Here is a 19,983-nt window from a genome sequence, read left to right as displayed (position 1 = left end):
CCAACCATATGGTTAGCACTGACTTGTTAAGTATTAGTAATATCTAAGGATGTTGTCATTTCCAACCATATGGTTAGCACTGACTTGTTAAGGATTAGTAATATCTAAGGATGTTGTCATTTCCAACCATATGGTTAGCACTGACTTGTTAAGGATTAGTAATGTCTAAGGATGTTATCATATCCCATCATATCGTTAGCACTGACTTGTTAATGATTAGTAATATCTAAGGATGTTTTCATTTCCAACCATATGGTTAGCACTGACTTGTTAAGGATTAGTAATATCTCAGGATGTTGTCATTGCCAACCATATGGTTAGCACTGACTTGTTAATTATTAGTAATATCTAAGGATGTTGTCCTTTCCAACCATATGGTTAGCACTGACTTGTTAAGGATTAGTAATATCTCAGGATGTTGTCATTTCCAACCATGTGGTTCGCACTGACTTGTTAAGGATTAGTAATATCCAAGGATGTTGTCATTTCCAACCATATGGTTAGCACTGACTTGTTAAGGATTAGTAATATCTAAGGATGTTGCCATTGCCAACCATATGGTTAGCACTGACTTGTTAAGTATTAGTAATATCTAAGGATGTTGTCATTTCCAACCATATGGTTATCACTGACTTGTTAAGGATTAGTAATATCTAAGGATGTTGTCATTTCCAACCATATGGTTAGCACTGACTTGTTAAGGATTAGTAATGTCTAAGGATGTTATCATATCCCATCATATCGTTAGCACTGACTTGTTAAGGATTAGTAATATCTAAGGATGTTTTCATTTCCAACCATATGGTTAGCACTGACTTGTTAAGGATTAGTAATATCTCAGGATGTTGTCATTTCCAACCATATGGTTAGCACTGACTTGTTAAGTATTAGTAATATCTAAGGATGTTGTCCTTTCCAACCATATGGTTAGCACTGACTTGTTAAGGATTAGTAATATCTCAGGATGTTGTCATTTCCAACCATATGGTTAGCACTGACTTGTTAAGGATTAGTAATATCTAAGGATGTTGCCATTGCCAACCATATGGTTAGCACTGACTTGTTAAGGATTAGTAATATCTAAGGATGTTGTTATTTTTAAACCATACTGTTAGCACTGACTTGTTAAGGATTAGTAATATCTAAGGATGTTTTCATTTCCAACTATATGGTTAGCACTGACTTGTTAAGGATTAGTAATATCTAAGGATGTTGTCATTTCCAACCATGTGGTTAGCACTGACTTGTTAAGGATTAGTAATATCCAAGGATGTTGTCATTTCCAACCATATGGTTAGCACTGACTTGTTAAGGATTAGTAATATCTAAGGATGTTGCCATTGCCAACCATATGGTTAGCACTGACTTGTTAAGGATTAGTAATATCTAAGGATGTTGTTATTTTTAAACCATACTGTTAGCACTGACTTGTTAAGGATTAGTAATAGCTAAGGATGTTGTCATTTCCAACCGTATGGTTAGCACTGACTTGTTAAGAATTAGTAATATCTAAGGATGTTGTCATTTCCATCCATATGGTTAGCACTGACTTGTTAAGGATTAGTAATATCTAAGGATGTTGTCATTTTCAACCATATGTTTAGCACTGACTTGTTAAGTATTAGTAATATCTAAGGATGTTGTCATTTCCAAATATATGGTTATCACTGACTTGTTAAGGATTAGTAATATCTAAGGATGTTGTCATTTCCAACCATATGGTTAGCACTGACTTGTTAAGGATTAGTAATATCTAAGGATGCTGTCATTTCCAACCATATGGTTAGCACTGACTTCTTAAGGATTAGTAATATCTAAGGATGTTGTCATTTCCAACCATATGGTTAGCACTGACTTGTTAAGGATTAGTAATATCTAAGGATGTTGTCATTTACTTCCCCATTGCATCTGTGATGACTAATGCAGTTCTGTTACTATCTGCAGTAATGTTCAGGGTCTGTATGACAAACGTCTGTACATTATCCTGTTGTTAATATACACTTTGAGTTTGAATGTTTTGTTTTCATTCCTCTACTAAAGTGATCCTTGTCCAGTTGTGATAGACTAAATAGTAATTATGCTTATATTTTTATATGCAGGATGCAAAATTCCTCCAGAGAAGTTATTACAGCTATTTAAAGCAGATGAAGTTCCAAAGGATATTGTGATGGGAATAAATATCAGGAAGCAGAAGGATCATTTTGAAGAAAACTTCAATGGTATGTAAACAATTTATTAATTGCATTTTACATAAATTTGTTCTTTTTAACTGATGTTTTAAATATTTTAGGAAAAGTGAAAACGTGCATGATGTTTGAGGACTAAATGGTGTGACACAACAAGGAAAAGTCTGATAAGATATGTTAATGTAAATATGAAAGCTGTGGCACTTGACCAGCAGTTAGTGTGTGGAAGATGTGGACATTATAGAAAAGACTGCTTTTCCAGTTTTGTGTAAACTAGTATAAAAATGCAGAATTTGGACTCTGCGGACAGTTGTAAAAGACTGATTGCTATTGACTTCATCACATGTATGGGTTACTGATGCTTCCACTATAATACAGTAAGTTGTATTTGTGCATATCTGCAGCCAGACTAACATAGCTGGTCATTTACATGTCCAGATGGAATCCGTAATCAGAAAGTTTTTGTTTTTTTTCCATAAGGCAAGCCCCTGTACACCCCATGTGATGGACTGCCCCCCTACTTATATGTACTACTACCTCCACTGTCACACAACCACAGAGATAAGTGAAAACTGTACAGTGAATCATTGCCATCTCTATAATAGAAGCAGTGTTAGTAATGATTCTGTTAGACAAAATAAGATTTATGAGGTGCAAATCCTCCGTTTATGATCACCAGCTACAGCTTCATCCACTTTACACTTAACCACTATTAGAGAAACCAGCACTAACATGGGAAGATTTTCCTCTCTTCATTTCCTTTATACTGAGTGACATTGAAATCAGATGGCACACATGTCACTAATACACTGGGGACTGGCCACTGTTTCAAGTGATGCAGCCTCTGAGTTAAATATACAGAAGGAGAGGTTTGAATATGTTGTGGTTAATGACCTCAGTGTTACTATCAGGTCATCTTGTGGAACGCCGTATAAATACTGCTCATTACTTTAGAATTCCTACACACACTGTTTTCGATTTATTGTACATAATGTTCTGCCTTTGGAGTATTTCTTGCTTCAGAAAGCACAATAAAACCTTTTTTTTTTGCATCAGATGAGCCCCTGTAGACCCCCATGTGGTGAACACCTAATACTCAAACAGATGAAGTGTGAGGTTGTCAGTAGTACGCATCATCATTTGCATGCATTAAAACACATAGACCTCCACAAACTTAAAAGTAACCTACCTAACCAAAAAGGCCTTTTAAATGTTAGCTAAAAAAACAAGCACCCTCAGCAGCCTCACAAACACACAACACAGGCGGTACCCATGTGAAACATAACCCAAGTGTAACAGTATCTCATCTCAAAAGCTGTAAGGAAGATCTTTGCACAGTAAAACATTCTAGTCTTAGTGACTCCATAGAGAAATCCCCCCATGTATCACTCACTAGTCAATGCAAGGAAAGCATTATTGTCAGTTGCTTATCAGATATCAGGATTCACCACAAGTACTCAGTCATTGTGCATGTAGGTATAAGTGACCTGAGATGTACCTCACTAGACATGACAGTGTCCAAGACAGATACAAACCTAGCCTTGAGCAGCATTCTGCCATCACCAAGAAAGATGTAGCAGTATTAACAAAAAATTATTAATTCAGTAATTGGCTTAGCTTCTGATGTCATTCAGAAGGGTACAGTGTGTATCTTCCTGGGAGGATATGGTAAATTGGCCAAACTGCTTTGCCAAGGATGGTCTGCACTTGTTCTACAAGGCTTTTGAATATTGGCCCAACCCTTGCCCACACTCGTAGTGCATGTTGTAGTCAGTGTGTGTTAGTCTTCTAAACCTTCTAACATAAAACAGAATCAGAAAAAGCTAAAGGTGTTACTGCTGTTAGTGCCAGGTGTCATGACGGAAAACTTCACTCCCTGCAAGCACTTCTCACCCTGGAATTCATAGATATATGCACCCTCACTGAGACCTGATTCAAGGCCAATGAGAGCTCGTTAGGAGTGCAGGGTTTCAACTAATTCCATACATACAGACCCACTGCATTACATGAAGGCACTACAGGTGGTGATGTCTGCATATTCATAAGTAACCAGTTCAACTCCAGACACATTAGATAAGAAAATGACCTGGCCTAGTCCATGTCCAAGTTACCAGTAACCAAAACCCCTTATCATGCCATAGCAAATTATACAACCCCGTATGTGTCCTTAGTCTGCCTCTCCTCATCAGCTTCTAACATAGTAGTTTGGGAGTTACACCACCTTAGAGTAGAAGGGAATAAATGTATGTATCTTTTTATATGTGTAGCCTCTAAATTAACATATACATAGAACTCAGAGGGGTTGTAGCATTTTGGAGCAGAAGGGGTACAGGCTCCCCTGCATAAGTGTCGTAAAATTAGCTGTTTCTGACACTAATGTGACAGTCTGGGGAGAAGTAAGAATGTATGTTCAGTATGTTGAGAGTGTCAGTCTAACTTCATCAATTTTCAGTAGACACAACAAAAATATAAACCTATTTTTTTATTTGCAGCTCTTCTCCATATCTATATGCAGAGTGGCTATACACAACCTAATATTGTAATAACCAATGATGTCCTTCAAGGATGCATCTGCAGTCATAACATATGGGCTGTCCTGCCTCAGGCAGCCCTTCGGTCGGCCGGATTCCAAAGTCTGGGTCTGGCCTCGGCTGATGTCGCACTTTCCCCGACGTCAGAGCGTCTGGGGTATAAAAGCATCAGCCGACGCCATTTTCCTCAGTCTTTCTTGCCGCGCGGTGCCCGAAGCAGAAGCTGTTCGCAAGTGCCCGTCGGTCAGATCCAGTGAATTCACCTACCGAAGACTTCGAAAAAGCTAAGTACCCCATTGGGGACTCTTTCTTGCCTCAGCCGATGTCAGACAAAGTAAATAATTGTTTAACTTGTGGGAAACAAATACCTCATAAGGATTTCCATTCCTACTGCCTTCCTTGCTTAGGCCCAGACCACGACATATCGGCCTGTTTAGCCTGTGCTTCCTTCAACCGACGAACTCTTAGACGTCGGTCGGAGTTTGCAGAGGAATTTTTTGGGGCCAGTTTTGCATATAAAATACCGTCGGAGACTCCGACATCGCATTTGGTGAAAAAAATGGAAGGACAAGGACCGACACTCGCGGCCCGCGGTTTTGGCTGAAACCACGGTAAGGCCTACCGCGAGTGTCTCGGTTTCAGCCGAAACCGAGTCCTCGGAGATTCCTTCTTCCGAATCCATTCAACTGACCACCGCGGCCCGGGAGGCCCCGGCTGAGTCGGCTACCGAGTTACCTACCGAAACCAGTGTCCAGGAAATGTCCGACACCATACCTTTGGGCATTTCTACTCCTGCACATGGGGCAGCTAGGCCCCCTGCTTCCATGTCCATTAAGGCCTTTTCTAGGGCTAAAGCTGCTAAACTTTCTAAAGCTTTGCCTCCCAAGACTACCTCCCAGAGGCCTTCCTCTAGTTCTCAGATCCTCAGCCTTGCAGAGGACCTTATTTCTTTAATTAGAGGTTCACAACCTCACCCGGACAGGGCCTCTCACCCTCCACCAGACAAAAGGCCCAGGACTGACCCCTCTGACCCGCACTCTTCAGATGAGTCCACGGATGGATCTGAGTTGTCAGACCACCAGGAGCAGGCTTATTCGCCCTATGAGGATTCTGATGCTGAAGAATCTATCCCTTCTGCCTCCCCTCCTGAAGAGTTTTCCTTTGGTGAGACTCTACACTCCATGAGAGAGCATTTTCAATGGCAAGGTCAGGAATTCTCTGATTCTAGAAAAAGATTAAGGACCTTTTTACATTTGCCTCAACATAGGCCCTTAGCTATACCTCCTGTTTTGAATGTAATTGATGATGTGTACAATGATGTCAGTACAGCCCCTGATACTCTCCCTCCGGCCCCTGCCAAACCTGATAGATACTACAGGGTCCCGGATTCTCATTTCCATCTGTATAAAGCCCATCCTGCAGACCCAGAAACTATTTCTCAGGGCCCTAAAGGGGTTGCAGCCACTGCCAAAAATCCTCTACCCTCTGAAAGAGAGTCTAGAGCTTTAGAGAGATGGGGAAAGAAGGTATATACTTCTGCAACTCTTTCTGTCAGGGCATTAAATTGTCAATTTCATATGATACAGTACCAAGAGTATTTGTTAGATGAACTGAATAAGAAACTTTCTTCTCCTGAACCCCTTGACCGTAAATCCCTTCAGGATTTGGTACACAACTCACAGCAGGTTAGTAATCATTTCTTAAAATGTGGCTGTGATGCATTGGAGGCTTCATTTAGGTCAGCTATGACTGGGGCAGTTATTCGTAGGCATGCCTGGCTGAAGGAACAATCTTTGCCAGACCATGTTAAAGCTAAACTCCTGGATGCTCCAATGGAGAAACAAAATTTATTTGGCTCCTCTGCTCAGGAGGTCTTAAAAAAGTTTGAAGAAAAGGCAAAATCTGTGCAAACAGTTAAGGATTTCCTGCAAGTACAGCCACTGAGATTCAGCAGAAACTGGCCTATTAAGAATTGGTCCTTTCCAGACTCAGACAGAGCCCAGAGAGGCAGGAACAGACACCCCAGAGGCAGAGGCCAATTGAAGGGCTCCTACAGAGGCCGTCAGCGGCAGCCTGCCAACCAGAGGAGTAGTGCAACAGCAGCAACAACAACTACTACACCAGGACAGGCTCAATGACTTTACTCTGATTCCGCCTACCAGGGCTCAACTGGAAGCATCCTTGGGCAGAAAGCTTGCTTTATTCTCAAAAAACTGGCATTATATTACAAGGGACACATGGACACTGCAAATAATAGACAAAGGATACAGGTTCCACTTCCACACTTTGCCAAAAAGAAACAGAATGCCAAACCTACCACCAAATCAGACGGCAGAGGCTTTAAAGCAGATCAACAACTTGCTTCAAATGAAAGCTATAGAAAAGGTACCACTTTCAGAATAAGGCCAAGGATTCTACTCCAGACTATTCCTTGTACCAAGAAAAGAAAATCAATGGAGGCCTATTCTCGACCTGTCCGCACTGAATGCTTACCTCATTGTGCCAAAATTCAAGATGCTGACCCTACAGCAACTTCTTCCCATGTTGGGCAAGGAGTCTTGGCTGGTGACTCTAGATCTCAAGGAGGCATACCTGCACGTCCCTATTCGACCAAGTTGCAGAAGACACCTCAGATTTCTTGCAGGATCAGAGCATTATCAATTCTCAGCTTTGCCCTTTGGCTTATCTACTGCACCTAGAGTATTCACGAAATGCCTGGCATCAGTAATTGCACACTGCAGACTTCAGGGGATTCAAATCTACCCATATCTGGACGACTGCCTTATACAAGTGGACAACAAGGGAAATTTGATAAAGGACTTGGCCTATGCCATCCACCTGCTACAGGCCTTGGGATACACAGTCAACATCCAAAAGTCAAGACTTGTTCCATCCCAAAGGATAACCTTTTAGGGTGCAGATCTGGACACAACCACCCAAATGGCCTTTCTCACAGAAGAAAAACAAAAACAACTTCCAGATTACTTCATGATTCTGACAAGACAAACACAGATTACTGCAAGGAAAATCCTGCAAGCCCTGGGTTACATGGCATCCTGCATAATTCTGATACCACAGGCCAAGCTGCATATGAGAAAATTACAATGGTACCTAAGGAGTGTATGGTCTCAACACAGTCACAGTTTAGAAACTTTGATACCAATCATTCCTTGCCTTCAAAAGGAATTCCTGTGGTGGGCTCAGGCCTGCCAGTCCAACAGAGGGTTGCCTTTCAACAAACCAAAAACAAAACAAACCATCACCACGGATGCTTCAGACCGAGGATGGGGAGCACACATGGAGGGCAAATGTATCCAAGGCCTATGGTCTCAAGGGCAGCTACGCATGCACATAAACCAAAAGGAAATGCTGGCAGTGATGCATGCAATCGAGGCTTTCAAACCCTTCCTCCATCAAGGCCACCTGTTAATAAGGACAGACAACACCACGGTCATGTGGCACATAAACAAGCAGGGAGGCACACACTCCTACCCTCTATGCCGGCTGGCTATGAATCTATGAGAACTATGCCTGAAACTCAATATCCAACTACAGTCCCAGTTCGTGCCAGGAAAAGAGAATACACTGGCAGACAGCTTAAGCAGAACTACCATGGATGCACACGAATGGATGCTGCACCCAGACATCTTCCAACTCATAGCAAAGACATGGGGAATGCCGGAGATAGATCTGTTCGCCTCCCCCTCAACCATCAACTGAAGATATTCTGCTCAAGGACATACCACCCACAAGCTTGGATGGTGGACTCTCTCTCTTTCAGCTGGGAAGCTCTAAAAGTATATGCCTTTCCACCTCTCCCATTAATGTACAAGGTTCTACTGAAGATCAGGGAGGAACAGCCAAGAGTGATTCTGATAGCTCCAGACTGGCCAAGGCAACACTGGTATCCACTATTGAGGAGCATGTCACAGGCAAAACCATGGCCTCTCCCCCTATGGCCTCTTCTTCTGACGCAGAACAATTTCAAGATCATGCATCCCAACTTGAAAACATTGCAGCTAACTGCCTGGAAAATTCCTTAAATCCCAATCAAAATGTTTTATCACAGAGAGTGAAGGACATTATCATGGAAGCTCGCCGGCCTTCCACAAGGAAGACATACTCAGCTAAATGGAAAAGATTCCTCATTTTGAACACTTCAAAAGGCTCAGATGTGACAGTGGCAAACATGACACATATTCTGGAATACTTAGCAGAATTGTTCCACAATGGCCTGTCCTATTCTTCCATTAAGATTCATGCCTCAGCAATTTCAGCAGAATACAATGTGGATCCACCTATCTTCTCACACCCTCTCCTCAGGCAATTTCTGAGAGGGATCAAAAATATTAAACCTCCAAGAAAACCCCCTCTACCTGCTTGGGATCTCAACTTTGTACTGGAGAAACTAACACTTCCTCCTTTTGAACCAGCAGCATCAGCGGATCTAAAGTTTCTGTCTTGGAAAACTGCATTACTTCTGGCAATAACTTCAGCAAGAAGAGTATCTGAGTTACAAGCATTAATGGCAGTACAGCCATTTCTTATCTTCCATCAGGACAGAGTTTCACTAAGAACCAATCCTACTTTTATGCCAAAGGTGGTATCTAGGGTATCCTTGAACCAAGCTATTCACTTGCCTACATTCTTCCCAAATCCACAGAATAGAGGGGAAAAACTTCTGCACACCCTGGATATACACAGACAACTACGCTACTACTTGGACAGAACTAAAAGTAGCACAAAAACTGACCAACTATTTGTAGCATATGTTACTGGGGTGCAAGGAAAAGCAATTTCCAAACAGACAATTTCAAAATGGATAGGAAATTGCATTCGAATTTGTTACTCCTTTCATGGAAAGACATTTCCTGAAAACATCAGGCCTCATTCCACAAGGGCCACGGCCACCACTACAGCCTTCCTACGAGGGGTGGCTACCAAGGACATTTTAGAAGCTGCTACTTGGAGCTCCGTGCATACATTTGCCAAACATTACAATCTACCTTTATACTCCAGATCCAGAGCAGGTTTTGCTACTGCAGTCCTGCAGGGGATCTTAACTACTCCAACCTTTTCTTAGTACCTCCTCCCCCAGATTGGCTATGGTATTCTACCCATATGTTATGACTGCAGATGCATCCTTGAAAGACATAGTACAGTTTTGTACCTACCATAAATGTAGATGTCCGATAGGTATGCATCTGCAGTCAGGTTTACCCTCCCTCCTACCCCTCTGTGGTATTCCTAGGTGCTTACCCTCTTTTAGCTAACTGGGGGAATCTATTATGGTGTATTTGTTTGTATATACATGTATATATATATATATATATATATATATATATATATATATATATATATATATATATATATATATATATATATATGTATATATATATATATATATATATATATATATATATATATATATATATATATATATATATATATATATTTTTTTTTTTGCAAATGTTTGGAACTTTATTGCATTTATCCAAATTTAGCCTTCCTAGAGGGTACCTGGCATCTGGGGCAAGAAAAACTGAGGAAAATGGCGTCGGCTGATGCTTTTATACCCCAGACGCTCTGACGTCGGGGAAAGTGCGACATCAGCAGAGGCCAGACCCAGACTTTGGAATCCGGCTGACCGAAAGGCTGCCTGAGGCAGGACAACCCATATGTTATGACTGCAGATGCATACCTATCGGACATCTACATTTATGGTAGGTACAAAACTGTACTTTGAAGCACCTCAGGGAAATTTAAGTGCAGCAACCTGATACTAGTATAAAAAGCAGTTTTATTTCATGCTTATATATGCACTTCCAATGACTAACCCAAACAGCACCCACTACATCCTGAATAACTCCAGCACCCAGCATTCACAACCTTTCCTACAGTTGTAGTTAAAATTGTAATATCCTGTGAAGGATTCTGTTTTATTTTATTTCTGGCAAAACAAGTAATTGTTTTAACAAACTCCACTAAGTAGCATTTATCATACTAAACTACTAGGCATGACTGATATATAGACTGTATTTATATAGCATATATCATGGACAGAAGTAGGTCAAAAATTAAGATTGAGAGCTGGGTGCACAAGACCCAGGATTAAAAAAGTGCCCATTCATGGTAGGCGCACTGGTGCCAGGACTGGAAAAAATGACAGTGTAGAATCCTCAGATACGGAAACATTCCTACAATGGGGCTGTGCCAGGCCCAGGGGGAGGATGCCTCCCTGTTATAGAAGGAAGTAGCAGTCTACAAAAATCACAAAAACTAATATGCCAAAGATGAGCCATAAAGACGATAAAGTGGTCTATTGAGGATAAGAAAGAAATTATGTATTGTTACTATTACGCAAAAAGCCCAGAATTCCCAGACACAAGATGTACAAAACGATTAAGAGAGAAATTACAGGAAAGAAAAATACTTCCACAAGAAAAAAGTGTCAGAAGCTTCAAATGAAAATTTGCGTTCATTAATACAACATATTTGTGAAAAACAGTATATAGATCAAGAAACTTTGATCTGTTTGGAAAAAGAAGCATCTGATGAAGTAGAAAAATATAAACAACAAAACCTAGAGATATTTGAAAAGTATAAAAATGAAATGTGGACATGGAAAGAAAGAGAAATTTGATATAGTGCAATATTTATGCAAAGGAAAAAGCCAAATTAATCAATATAAAGAAGGCAGCCCCAAAGATATTCAAAGAGGAATACAGGCAAACCCATCCAGATATGGAAAATTTCAAGTAGAAAATATCACAAAGATGGAACATGCAAAAGAAGATTAGTAAAGTAGAAGTTAAAAAAAAATAGAAATTGAAGTTATGGAGTACCTGTAAAATGAAGGATTTGGTATAGAAGGTCTAACACAGGTTACATCACAGCATGATGGAGTGAGTCCCCAAAGTAAGCAGAAACAGGAAGATCAGGAGACATCTGAAGAAGAAATATGGACACGGGAAAGAAAGATTTAATATGGTGTAATATTTATCCGAAGGAAAGGAGAAAGCAAAACTAACCAATAAAAAAAGATATTTGAAGAGAAATACAGGTAAAGGAATCCAGACATGGAAAACTTTACAATACAAAAAATAAGAAGGAAAAAGTAGAAAAGAAGATTAGTAGAAGTTAAAGAAATAGAAGCTGAGGTTATGGATTACCAGCAAAGTGAGGGATTAAGTGTAGAACATCGAATGCAGAAAGCACCTCAACAGGATAGAGCAATGGATATCCAATTTAAGGGGAATCCAGTGGAACAGGAAGCAGTTGGTCAGGTGCCATATCAAGATATTTTGGAGCCTTCCACAGGAAACCAGTATAAATGTTTACTTGAAGCTAGACAGCAAGGAAAGGGACAGGAAACTGTAAACTCTGATGCAGTCAACGTTGAGGAGTGATAGGCCAGTGAGTTCCCTGTCCCATATGACAGAGCAATGGATGGCACAGGATGAAATTGAAGAGAAGGAGCCACAGGAAGATTCTGTAGAAATGTCTGTAGAATGCCCACAGGAAATGGAAAACAAGGGATGTGCCCTCAGTTTGGAAGAAAGAGTTGCTTGATTTAATAGACGTGGATAGATATATTAAGATCAAAGAGAAATAGACTGCAGAAGGTCAATAAAACCCAAAAAGTCAGAAGTCTGATAAAACAAATGAATGCAGTAATTAGGACTATCCATAGAGATCCATGCAATATAACAGAAATAAACAAGATATAATACTGTGCAGCTAAATTAATAACTGATAAAGTTCTACCACAAGAACACAGGGTAGCGAGGGAAAGGGAGAGGAGAAATCGAATACCATAATGGAAGTATCGAATAGAAAAAACTATAAAGCAATTAAGACAATAAGTCTTACTGTTAGAAGACTATAGAAGAAGGAATAGATCATCAAAAATACTAAGATGTGATATAAGCAATATGCAGTATTAGAACAGACCAGGATCTATCATGCACTAAAAATTTCAGCACAGGTGGAAAAACATAGAAGATACACAGATGAATATAAAGGAAAAGTACAAAATAAGCAATTTATTGATGACCCAAAAAAGATTTATAGAGAAATGGTAAACAAGGTAAAAGGAATTGAAAGACCACCAAAAAAAGAGGAAGTAGAAACATTTTGGAAAAGTATCTCTGAAGATCCTGTGGAATATAATAAAGATGCTAAATATATAGAAGAAGTAAAAGAAAGAATAAGAAGTTTGAAGGTGCAGAATATGAAATGGAATGAAGTAACAGCCAGAGAGATTGAAACAAAGTTAAGAAAAGCCTTTAATTGGAATGCCCCAGGTCCAGATGCAATACCTGACTTTTGGTTAAAAGTATTAACATCTTTGTAAGAAGATTTAGCCATGAATAAGAATTATTTATATGCACACCCTGAACAGACACCAACTTGGCTAAGAACAGCCAAAACAATGCTCCTACTTAAGAGTGAATTTGCAAGCTACCCTAAAAATTATAGAACAATAACTTGCCTTAAGATGATGTATAAACTACACACGGGAATTGATGCTGGCATAGTTTACAGTCATTAAGAAGAAAACTCGGTTCTGACAGTAGAACAAAAGGGTAATAAATGAAAGTCATATGGAACAAAGGATAATTTTGTTGTTAGTCATACAGGAAAACTGGAAAAAGGGGAAGAATTTAAGTATGGCATGGATTGATTATAAAAATACATTTGATAGTATCCCACATTCATGGATAAAAGAGTGCTTAAAAATGTTTAAGATATACCCTGCACTGATTGACTACATTAGAGTGACATACCACTATGCAATTAAGCCATGGTAAAGGACAGATTATTCCAGGATTAAAAATTCAAAGGGGCATATTCCAGGGTGCTTGTCTGTCACCGCTGCTATTCTGCATTGCCATTAAACCATTAAGCTGTTTACTTAACAGCTTAGGCCATGGCTAAAATTTGGCTCCTAGAAAACAGCAAGTGTAAAGATTTCTCATCTTGTCTTTGTTGATGATTTAAAACTGTATAGCTCATCAGATGAACTGAGAGCACAGCTGCAGGTTGTCAAAACTTTTTCAGATGATGTAAGAATGTAATTTGGTCTTGGTAAGTGTGCAAAAACAACCTTTAAAGTAGGAAAACTGCAACATGAGGAAAACAGTTTGGGACAAGAATGTGAAATAAAAGAATTTGAGCAAAAGGGAGTGTATAGATATTTGGGAGTTGATGAAGGATCAACAATAAAACATGAACAAATGTGAATAAAACTTAGTAAGGAATACTTTAGAAGACAAATGAATCCTAAAAACAGTGTTGACATTTAGGAACAAAATCCAAGCTATAAACCAATTGCTCTTCCTATCTTAACTTACGGTTTTGGAGAGACTGACTTGCTCCAAAATGTGTTGGATAGATTAGATAGGAAAACAAGAAGGATGCTTCATGCTCACCAAATGATTTATAGAAATCAGTGTATACCAAGATTATATATTCCCCGTTCTGAAGGAGGAATGGGCCTCCTTGAAATTGATTACATGTATAGATCTGCAATCATCGGACTCCACACATATCTGCTGGCCTCACAAGACCCAAACCTTGTGAAAGTTTTGAAACATGAGGAGAATAAATCTACAATGACTTCTCTGCTTCATCTAGCAGAAGTATATTGGCATCAAGCAGGTATGGAAATAAAACCAGAAATAGATAAAAATCAGGCAGCAACTGAATGTGCCAAAAAAACAAAAGAAGGAATATAAGGTGAAGGATCAGATGAGAAAGCAAGAAATCTGGAAAAAGCATGAATATAATTGCAAGTATCGAAAACTTCTGGAAGAACCGCATGTTGCTCAGGAACGAATGCAGGAATGGTTAAGGAGAGACAAATTTAAACCAAGAGATGAAAGATTAATATTGGCAGCCCAAGGTAGTGGGCTATGTACACATTGGTTTACAAAGTCCAGTGAACATGTGGGAGAAACAGACAAATGTAGGTTTTGTAAAACTAAATTGGAAAACGTTGCACACCTCGTTGTGACATACTAATGGCAGAAGCACCTTATACTGAAAGACATAATGTCGCAAGACTGCTGCACTGGGGATTGTGTAAACATTATGGTGTTGAAGTGGCCGAAAAACACTGGAAACTTGAGACACAAAGCATCATAGAAAGTGATGAAGTTTAGATCACATGGGATCGTCCATTACCAACGGTTCAAAATATAGGTGCTAGAAAACTGGATCTAGTGGTCCAAGAAAAGAAGACAAAAGTAACATTGATCATTGAAATCGCTACACCCAGTGACTACAGTGTCTTGCATACAGAGAGACACAAAGTCATAAAATATCAGGATCTACAGGCATAAGTGTGAGCAATGTGGAAGAAAGATACCCAGACAGTTCCAATAGTAGTAGGAGCAACGGGTCTTGTCTACAATTGTATCTAGATATATTTCCAATACGTGTAACCACGTACAAATTGCAGAAGGAGTCATTACTGAGCACATTGCAGGTGCTGCGAAGAACCCTTTTGGCTGATATCAAAGATTGAAACAATACTAATTTCATGAACTTTAATCGTACTTTAACTTAGGAAGGGTCCATTGTCATCATGGTATTAGAAACCCAAAAGATTTGGAGAAATTAAGACTACATACATATTGGTTTACAAAGTCTATTGAAAAAGCAGGAGAAATTAAACACAAGTTGTATAATACAGAACTAGAAATAGTTGCATATGTCATTACTGGTTTCAGTATGTTTTCATCCTTAGAACATTTTACGTTATTATATATTCCCTACTGGTAAACCTCATATACCAGCTGGCTTTTCTTATTTTGAGCCAGCTTTGAAAGAATTTTCCACACCTTACTGTCTCTTATTTATTTTCTGCGTATAATTTTTATTGCTTTTTTGTAGCCTGTCATCTGTCTTGCTCCAGACATCATATAGATGTTCTTCATTCCACATTGCTGCAGTCCTAACTATTGGGTAGTCCGCTGTCCAGTCGGCCCGAATACCAAAGTATATGGCTGACGTCGGTCACGCATGACCGACGTCATATCCTCAGTCTTTTTTGCCGCATGGTCCGATGCAGAAGCAATTTTGCGAGTGCAGGTTGGCGTTCTGAAAGTTTCTGAAGTCAGAGTTTCAGACCGAATCAAAAATATTTTGGTTTTCTTGCCTCAGTATTTAACCGGATGTCAGAAAAAGTGAATAACTGTATTTCTTGTGGGAAACAGATACCTCATAGGGATTACCATACTTTGTGTATACCTTGTTTAGGGCCTGAGCACGGCGTTGTTGGATGCCGCTCTTGTGCTAGATTTAACAAACGCACTATTAAGAGAAGGTTAGACTGTGCCAGGTTAGTGTTTGGGAAGCGTTGTAATTATAAAATGCCGTCGGATGCTCCGACGCTTGAGAAAAGCAAAGATAAAGCAGCAAAGCCTAGGGTGGAGGAACCGACAGTCCCAGGCGCTGGTTCTTTGGAAGGCTCAGTGGAGCCGGAGGTTTTGCCAGGTGTCTCTTTGGAGTCTCAGGAAGAGACTTTACTGTTACAGGATGTATCCTCTCAGGAAGTAGGCCACGCTGAGGGGGCTTCTCAGGTGGCTGTTCTCCCCTCTCTTCCTAAGGTGGTTAGAGCCTCTCCTTCAGTTTCCAAGGCTTCTTTGAGGGGCAGGCCAAGTTTAGCTTCTGTGGGGTTTCTCCTAGTACTTCAGGATCTTTGCCTAAGAAACATATGCTTAAAATGGCAGAGGATTTGATTACTATGATTAGGGTTCTATGCCCTCCTGATAAGAGGCCTAGGGTGGAACCTGAGTTTGAGAGTTTTGAGCAATGCTCGGAGGCTTGAGTCTTCGGCTGAAGACTTGCAGGAGTACCCTCCTTATTCTGATTCTGATGTGGATGATTCTACTCCTTCTGCTTCTCCTCCTGAGGATTTTTCATTTTCAGAGACTCTGCATTCCATGAGGGAGCATTTTAAATGGGAAGGTCAAGATTTCTCTGATTCCAGGAAAAGGCTTAGGGAATTCTTGTTTTACCCCAGCATAGGCCTTTAGCTATACCTCCTGTTTTGAATGTGGTGGAAGATGTGTTTGCAGAGGCTTCCCTGAATCCTGATTCTTTGCCTCCTGCCCCAGTTAATCCGGATAGGTATTATAGGGTGCCTGAAGCTCATAAGTATCTTTTTAAGAGTCCTAGGGCAGACCCAGAAACTGTCTCTCAGGGGCCTAAAGGTGTGAAGGCCTCAGTTGTTAAAAATCCTGTCCCTCCTGATAAAGAGGCAAGGGCTTTGGATAGATGGGGAAAGAAAGTGTATACTTCTTCCACTTTAGCCATGAGGCGTTGAATTGTCAGTTTCACATGTTAAAATATCAGAATTATCTTCTTTCACAGTTGAAATCTAAGGTGGATGCTCTGGCTGAAGGTATTGAGTGTAAAGAGTTGCAGGATTTAGTTCATGTGTCTGAACAGGTAGGTAAACATTCCTTGCAGTGTGGTTTTGATGCTGTGCAGGCCTCCTCCAGGGTGGCTGCCACTGGTTCTGTTCTTCGAGGCACGCCTGGCTGAGAGATCAGAATTTAGCTGAGCATGTTAAGACAAGGATTTTGGATGCTCCTTTACAGTCTGATGTGTTGTTTGGTTCGCCTGTGGAAGCAGTTTTGAAGAAAATGGAGGACAAGGCTAAGTCTATGCAAACTGTTAAAGATTTTTGCAGGTGCAGCCTCCGAGTTTAGTAGAAATTGGCCTACTAAGGGATGGACTTATCCTGCTTATGATTCCCAGTCTAGGGGTAGGTCTAGACGTGGTAGGGGCAGAGCTCAGGGTTCTTTTAGGCCTAGGTCAGGGAATTCCCCTGCTCAGACTTCTGGTGAGGGCAGGGGTCAGTCCTTTCGTAAGCAGACCCAATGACCTACCTTTTCAGCTGCCAGTACATTCTCGCCTGGCAGCACCTTTGGGAGGAAGGCTGTCTCTTTTCAAAGAAAATTGGGATTTAATTACCCAAGACAGATGGGTTCTGGATATTATTCACCACGGTTACAGGTTTTATTTCCATACCTTGCCTCCTTTCAAAGGCATGCCAGACATTCCTCCTCTTCAAAGGACAGAGGCTCACAAGCAAATTTCTCTGTTGCTCCAAATAGGGGCCATTCAGTCAGTTCCTGTGCCGGAAAGGGGCCTAGGATTTTATTCTCGCCTGTTCCTAGTACCAAAGAAGGGGAACACGTGGAGACCAATTCTGGATTTATCTATCCTCAACACTTATCTGGACATTCCCAAGTTCAAAATGTTGACGTTACAACAGCTTTTACCTCTGCTGGGCAAAGATCACTGGATGGTAACTTTAGATCTCAAGGAAGCTTACCTTCATGTGCCAATCAGACTAAGTTGCAGGAAGTATCTAGCTGGAAATTCTCATTATCAGTTCTCTGCATTGCCCTTTGGCTTATCCACTGCCCAGAGTATTCACAAAGGTTCTGGCTCCAGTGATAGCTTACTTCAGGCTAAAAGGAATCCAAATCTATCCTTACTTGGACGACTGCCTGATTCTGGCTCAAGAAAAGAAGATCTTCTACAGCATCTGGAATATGTCATAGCAGTGCTAAGATGCCTAGGGTATTCTGTGAGCGAAATAAAGTCCAGTCTAGTACCCTCTCAAGACATGTGCTTTCTGGGTGTGAGACTGAATACAGCAGCCCAGATGGCCTTTTTAACCCCGGACAAACAAAAGAATCTTTCCAGTTACTTCCATCATCTATCTCTTCAGTCCGGGCTGACTGCAAGGACAGTCCTTCAAGCCTTAGGGTTCATGGCATCTTGTATTCTGGTGCTTCCCAATGCCAAACTGCATATGAGGAAGCTACAATGGTATCTCAAAAATCTGTGGACACAGCACTGCCAGGATTTGGACACTGTCATTCAAATAATACCTTGCATTCAAAAGGAATTTTTGTGGTGGGCTCAGGAATGTCACCTAAACAAGGGACTCTCTGTGACCCGGCCAGAGGCAAGTCAGATTCTAACGACAGATGCCTCAGATGTTGCTTGGGGAGCTCATCTAAATGGAAAGTGGATACAAGACAAGTAGCCTGCCAGACTACAGCATCTACATATCAACATGAAAGAGATGTTAGCAGTTCAGTTTGCATTAATTGCTTTCAAAGAGTTACTTCTTCCAGGGCAGGTGTTGATTCTAACAGACAACACAACTGTCATGTGGTACATCAACAAACAAGGGGGAAGACATTCTTACCCACTGTGCAGAGAAGCAATGATTTTATGGGAGACTCTGCAACTAACTCTTCAGGCAAGGTTTCTGCCGGAGCACAGAACTCCTTAGCAGATGTATTAAGCAGACAAATCATGGATCCCCACGAGTGGAAACTGGATCTTCATGTATTTCAAAATTGACAGTGACATGGGGAACTCCAGACATAGATCTGTTCGCTTCTCCACTAAACCACCAGCTGACAAAGTTTTGCACGAAGGGATTTCATCACACAGCTTGGAAAGTGGATGCTCTTTCTTTCAGTTGGAAAAATCTTCATGTGTATGCCTTTCCACCTCTGCCTCTTCTTCCAAAGGTGCTTCTAAAGGTCAGACAAGACAAGCCAAGGATGATTTTAATAGCTCCAGATTGGCCTCGCAGCACTGGTACCCATTACTGAGGAGTCTGGTAAGGAAGCCTCCATGGCCTTTACCCTTGATTCCACACCTGTTGTCTCAGAGGGACGGTCATCTGCTCAATGTCAAGCTTCACTCTCTACATCTAACAGCCTGGCATATTCTGTTTTGAAAGACAGCAGGTCTCAGCTTCCTCAACAAGTTTTAAATGTGATTATGGAAGCCAGAAGACCTAGTACAAGGAAAGAAAATGGAAGAGATTTTTGTTTTGGAGTGCAGCAAACAATTTGGAGATTACTGAGCCAAATTTGAGTGTGGCTCTTCAATATCTTACTGAGTTACTGGACAAAGGTTTGTCTTTCTCTTCCATTAAGATTCATGCTGCAGCAATTTCAGCTCACTACGATTGTGACCCACCATTGTTTTTCCTTTGTTCAAGCAATTTCTTAGAGGGCAAAGAATATAAGACCCCAGCGTGAGCTCCTACTCCTGCTTGGGATCTCAATTTTGTGTTGGAGAAACTTACTCTACAACCTTTTGAGCCTCGGCTACTGCTGAATTGAAATACTTGTCATGGAAGACTGCTTTTTGTTGGCCATTACTTCTGCAAGAAGGGTTTCTGAGTTGCAGGCCCTTATGGCAGTGGAGCCTTTTTG

General features: G+C 40.7%; 1 protein-coding gene across 1 annotated transcript in view; it reads left to right on the top strand.

Annotated features, from left to right (window-relative positions):
* Positions 1–2,077: 2,077 nt before the first annotated feature.
* LOC122814385 (zinc finger protein 665-like) overlaps positions 2,078–19,983 on the top strand; it is a 124,807-nt gene continuing 106,901 nt past the window's right edge. The window contains exon 1 of the mRNA XM_044086968.1: positions 2,078–2,219. Coding sequence (XP_043942903.1) covers positions 2,078–2,219 — 142 coding nt within the window. The remainder of the gene's footprint in view (positions 2,220–19,983) is intronic.

The sequence above is a fragment of the Protopterus annectens genome, chromosome 10.part0 (genome assembly GCF_019279795.1).
Source record: "Protopterus annectens isolate FY-2018-M chromosome 10.part0, PAN1.0, whole genome shotgun sequence".
NCBI lineage: Eukaryota > Metazoa > Chordata > Ceratodontiformes > Protopteridae > Protopterus > Protopterus annectens.
Note: the sequence above shows the minus strand (reverse complement) of the source record. Positions and strands in the feature narration are given on the sequence as shown.